The sequence below is a fragment of the Vombatus ursinus genome, unplaced genomic scaffold (genome assembly GCF_900497805.2).
Source record: "Vombatus ursinus unplaced genomic scaffold, bare-nosed wombat genome assembly UNPS02015047.1, whole genome shotgun sequence".
In the NCBI taxonomy this organism is placed as follows: Eukaryota; Metazoa; Chordata; class Mammalia; order Diprotodontia; family Vombatidae; genus Vombatus; species Vombatus ursinus.
Genome location: NW_020954825.1, coordinates 25,242 through 30,828, shown reverse-complemented (window position 1 = coordinate 30,828; position 5,587 = coordinate 25,242). Strand labels below are relative to the sequence as shown.

At 45.4% G+C, this 5,587-nt stretch overlaps 1 gene segment (V, D, J or C); it reads right to left on the bottom strand.

The window, feature by feature from the left end:
* Positions 1 to 3,203: 3,203 nt before the first annotated feature.
* Positions 3,204 to 3,878, bottom strand: LOC114031075. The segment is given in 2 exon segments: positions 3,204 to 3,535; positions 3,767 to 3,878. Coding segments are annotated over 2 exon segments (384 nt in total).
* Positions 3,879 to 5,587: the final 1,709 nt, after the last annotated feature.

Below are 5,587 nucleotides of genomic sequence, written 5' to 3'. Positions count from 1 at the left end.
AAGTCAATGATGAAAAAGGGGAATATTAGAGAAATCCTCTTCCAGAAAGTAGATTTTAATTTCAGTCTTAAAAGTCCCCAGAGAGCAGAGATGGAAGTGAGAGAAGGAGAACATACCACTAATGGGGGACAGCCAGGACAAAGGCTCAGGCCTGAGAGATGGAGTGTCCTGTTTGCGGAACGGCAAGGCCAGAGTCTTGGGACCATAAAGTATTTGGAAGAGACCACAGTGTAAGATTGAATGGGCAAGAAAGGTCAGTTTTCTGAAAGACTTCCAAAACCAAACAGAGGATTAACAACACTTATGTGAATGACTGGGCGAACAGGAAGATTAGTGGACTGGAAATCTCAATATGAGTCAATAGATCACCTACTTAAAGTAAAAAAAAAAAGAAAAAGAATTTAATATTAGGATTTCTTCATAATTAAAAGTGCCCAAACCTTCACTTTTCTGCTCACCTGAACCTCCTAAATGCAGACATTTCCTAAGAAAATTTTGGAATTGAGACAATGGAGAATCTTGAACTCTGAGGTGCTTTGACAGGATCTAGTTAGAAAATGTAAGGGGTCTGAGATTGTGTTAAAATATGAATTTAATGAAAGGGAAAGGGAGGGAGGGAGAATGGGAATGAATTGGCCAATAGTTGGAACATAAGGCAAGCACCTTAAATGTGAGAGATTCATTTGCCTTTACATTAGTATAACAGGCAGGGGGCACACTCAACTTTGTCCTTCATAGGGGCCGATCCAGATAATTCCTGGCTTCGTTCTGGTCTACCACATGAAACTTTGTGGTTCTGTTTCTGGACAAGTGTGACTGAGGGCTTGTATTGTCGTTGTGATGAAGAAATCGAATTGAGTGTTTACCTGAAAGGACTAATGACCCAGGGCCCCCTAAGGTATAACTTGATACCCATACAAATATCCAGTGTGAGTAAGGGAGGGCATCTTTTAGCTGCCTCTGCAGAGCCAGACAGGGGAACATTGGCTGCCCTATCTACTTTCCTCTTGGCCGCGAGAGCTGGGAATGGATGGCTGCCTCTTTCTCTTTGTGTTTATTCTATTCTCATCCCAGGGGAAAGAATAAGTCAAGATGGAAGAGTGTTGAGAGGTCTAGAGGTGTGTGGTTTTGGTGCACTTCGAAATGCCTTCTGGCATCTGACTGAGGGCAGAGGAGTTGATCTACTTTGGGAGCAGAGAGACATACTGAGGACAGATAAGGGCAGCCATCCTGATACCTGGGGGATTGAGGTGATAGCTATGGGCTCCAGAAAGGCAGAGATGGTAGACATGCAGCAGAGAGGTCCAATAAAATGGGATCGTAGAGGGGCCCACAGAGGGAGGAAGGACTTCCATTTTCAAACGTGATGAATTACCTATTTTCCCACCTATGCTCTGTGCACTATGGTGCCACCTAGCATCCCCAATCAGAAGAGCAGTAGTCCCTTAAAGGGTCCACACCCCTACACACCCTGCTAATGCACTGTGGCTGACCTTTCAGACACAGGGCCTTACAAGCCCCTTGCCTTGGCATGGGATTGTTATGGGCTCGTTAAGACTCCCTAGCTAAGGGTGCATGCAGAAGACAGTTGGTTGGAGGTGCTTATGCTGGGGGGAAAAGCAAACAATCGTGATTTTTGCTACCCTAGACACAATCACAAAGTGCCTCCCCCAGCATGAATTTAGAATCATAACTCGGCAAGCTCTCTGAATGTAGAATTAAAGATTGCGAGTAGACTTGAAAAGTCCGCCAATCTCCTTTGATTTCCAGAATTCATCAGAGCATTGTCTTCGGTTTTGTTTCTTCCTCACGTGGGAAGATGTGGTTCGTGAAAATCGAGTTTTGACTAGAAAGTGGGGCCTTGGGTTAATTTTGGGGTGTGATTTTATGTTTGTTTGGTGGTGACTAGAGAAGAGTTTTGTTGACTTACTCCACCACCTTGGCTCACAGAAGTCTCCTTGCTCAAGTGTTTTAAAGTTAGTGTATAGGAGCAGCTGGGTGGCACAGTGGATAGAGCACCAGCCCTCTACTCAGGAGGACCTGAGTTCAAGTCTAGCCTCAGACAGTTGACACTTACTAGCTCTGCATCACCAGGCAAGCCATTTAACCCTGATTGTCTTGCGAAAAAAAATAAATAAAATTATTGTTCCTCATGTTGCTGTTATTATTACTTTATGTTATTGTGTAAATCATGGTCCTTGTTTTGCTCACATTACTCTGAATCGCTCAATCATTCTGGATATTATCTGGTATATTCTCATGTGTATGGTTTCTTTGTTTTCAGTTTATTATCATCTAGGAAAAGGTGGTGTACTTGAAGTGTGCTCTGTGTTGTCTTTGTGTATCTGGCATCTGGCGGGAAGGGACTCAAAATATGGATACACACACACACCCACACCCACACACACACACACACACAACTTGGGTCACTCATTCCCCAGTAAGGCATAGCAATGAGGAGGTCAGCTTGGACTTTAAAGCTCTTGTTCTCTTAGACTAACATTATTAAGACAGAGAAGATAGTTACAATTCTAACCAGGCACCTTGATATCTATGAGGAGAGCAGAATGGCCAGCTTCCTGGCAACAATCTCTTGTTCCCCATGTTTGTAGGAACTGAAGTCTTCCTTGGAAAAGGTTAGGAAAAGGAGACTCTAGAGAAATCTCTTCAGGGCCCACTGTCATGAATAGATAAAAATGTTGGATACAAATCTGATTTAAAAACATGGTCTGAGTAAATAGGCACGGCCTGTGAAATTTAAGCTTGGCCCATTGTTGGGTGTCCTCAGGCTGTTTCCTGGTCTTCTGGAGCTCCTGGGTCCATGAGTCATTGCTTTCTATGCAAAGGACAGAAAGAACTTCTGGCTAGACATTTCTGGTTTCCTCTTTTTTTTTGTTTAATGGGGAGTCAGACGAAATATGAATGGGAGAGTGCCCCAGGCACAGGCCAGTGTAGGGTGACCCAATCTGACAGGGGCTGGTTCTTTGTTTGCCTACACTGCTCATGGCAGCAGAGGAGCGAGAGCCCTCAGGGCACAGAGCTGCCAGACCATGGCCTTTCCCCTGGGCCCTGGGCCCCTTTTCTCATGTAAGCCCCAGAGACCCTGCCCCTGAGCAGGGAGCCCAGCAGCTGCTGGAGGAGAGGAAGGAGAGGAGACAGCTGAGCCCCCTGACCAGCCAGCCTAGGCCTGGGGAGGTTTTTGTTCAGGGATGTAACACTGTGTGAGGATAAGAAGTTGCTTGAAAACAGTAATAAACTGCCCCATCCTCAGGCTCCACACTGCTGATTGTGAGGGTGAAATCCTTCTCAGCACCACTGCCACTGAACCGGGCAGGCACTCCTGAGTACAGGTTGGAAAGATAGTAAATCAGTCCACGAGGAGATTGTCCAGGTTTCTGTTGGAGCCAGTACAGATACGTTTTTCCATCACTGTGTTTGACACTCTGACTGGCCTTGCAGCTGATGGTGATTCTCTCTCCTGGGGTCACAGACACTGAGGCTGGAGACTGGGTCAGCACAATTTCCCCCCTGGAACCTAAAAGCAGGAATCAATAATCAACCAACATGAAATGCACAGAACAATCTCCTTCCACTTTGATATTTAGCCCACAGCAGCCTGGCTCTGCAAACCCCACTGACCTCCTAGAAATCCCCATTCCCCCTTGGACTGTGCTGGCTCCTGGCCCCAGAGATTCTAAGCGCCTTTGAATTCTCTCATCTTATGAAAAATTGCACGTTGGCATGTTGTGTTGTCCCATGTTCTCACCTGGGACTAAAAGCATGAGGAGCCCGCAGAGAAGCTGGGACAGTGACCCCATTTTGCAGTGTCTCCTCCCCTGTGGCTGCTCTGACCCCAGTCCTAGTTTATGTCCCTGGGTCTGTAGGCCCTCCCCTTGGGGATCTCTTTATGCAAAGCATCTAGGGCTGTGGGGCTTCTAAGAGCAGAAGTAACTGACTTCAGTTCAGGGGAAGCCCCTGAGACTTTGATACCCTGAAAATGTCATTCCTCCAGGGACCTTTGTGTAATGGGTGCTCCTGGTATTCCCACCTGTCCTTAGGCTTTTATTAGTTTTAGTCAGTTTTATGATTTCATGGGGCTGTGGGGTGGTGTAATGGATAGAGTGCTGAGCCTGGGCTAAGAATACATACCTTCCTGAGATCACATCCTGTCTTAGCCACTTACTGGGTGTGAGAGCAGGCAAGTCACTTAACCCTGTTTGCCTCAGTTTCCTCATCTGTAAAATTAGATAGAGATGAAAATAGCAAATCTCTCCAGTATCTTTGCCAATGAAAATACCAAATAGGGTCATGAAGAGTCAGAAATGCATGAATAAGTACAAAAATAGTTCCAAAATGCCAGAGATATTATACAAGAAGCAATATTGTCTAATGAATTGAGGTGAGGACCTGAAAGGCTGCAAAGTTCTGAGAACTACTGACATCCTGCCCTTTATTTGAACACATCATCTGATTTCCCACTAATTAATGATCCTTTTGGGGTCTTAGCATGGAGCCTTCTAAAATGGAAGACCTGCCATTCTTTTATTACTTAGTATGGTTTAGGTCAAATAGCATTATTTCCCACCCTTATTTCCCTGAAGGAATCAGCTCTCCTGAAGTAATGGCACTGGGGAAGTCTGGAGTGGGGGCAGGAGGGAAAAGTAATTGAAATCCAGAAGAGTCTGGGTGAGGGAAGGCAGGACTGAGTGGACACTGGCCTGAAGGCTTTTGGGCAGCCAAAGGAAAGGGAAGCTGAGTAATGGGGGTCTGGCCCCAGAGAAGGAGCTCAAAGGAAAGCAAGGTAATTTCTATCTTTTATTTTCTCATTCTTTACTCGTGGGTCAAATATGCAGGGAAATTTTTTTGGGAGAATTATTTTACATGCAGAAGAACAGGGATAGAATCTAAAAAGTTGTCCAAAGGCTGGAATAATGGGCCACATTGAATGATATGGATTTTACTAGGAATTTCCCTAAAGTCCTGCCCCTGAATAGGAAAATAGGAGCTGCACAAATACAGGTTTCAGGAATGGGAAGGGAAATGTGGGCAGTCAGTTTGTCATTCACAAACATTTAGGAAGCTCTTACCATGAGCCAGGGAAGATGTCATGTACAGGGAATGCAAAAGAAGACTAAAATACAGGCCCTGCCCTCAGAGAGTTGGCATTCTACTGGGAAAGACATCTTGTAAAAGAGATACATACAGTGTATAGGAAGGCAGTTAGAAAGGCAGAAAGTGGGTGGTGAGGAAAGGGAATACTAGGCATATCCTCTTGCAGAAAGTGCATTTTTGTCCTTAAAATTTCTTCAAATTCTCCAGAAACAAGGGATGAAAGTCAGGGAGGGAGAACATTCCACCCATTGGGACAGCCAAGAAAAAGGGCCAGACCTGAGAGATGGAGTGTCCTGTTCGAGGAACAGCAAGGCTGGAGTCTTGCAACCAAAGAGTACTTGGAAGAGACCAAAGTGTTAGCGTGAAAAGGCAAGAAGGGTCTGGGTTCTGAAGGACTTTCAAAGCCACACAGAGGATTAACAGCACTTATGACAATGACTGGGAGAGCAGGAGGATTAGTGGAATGGATCCCTCA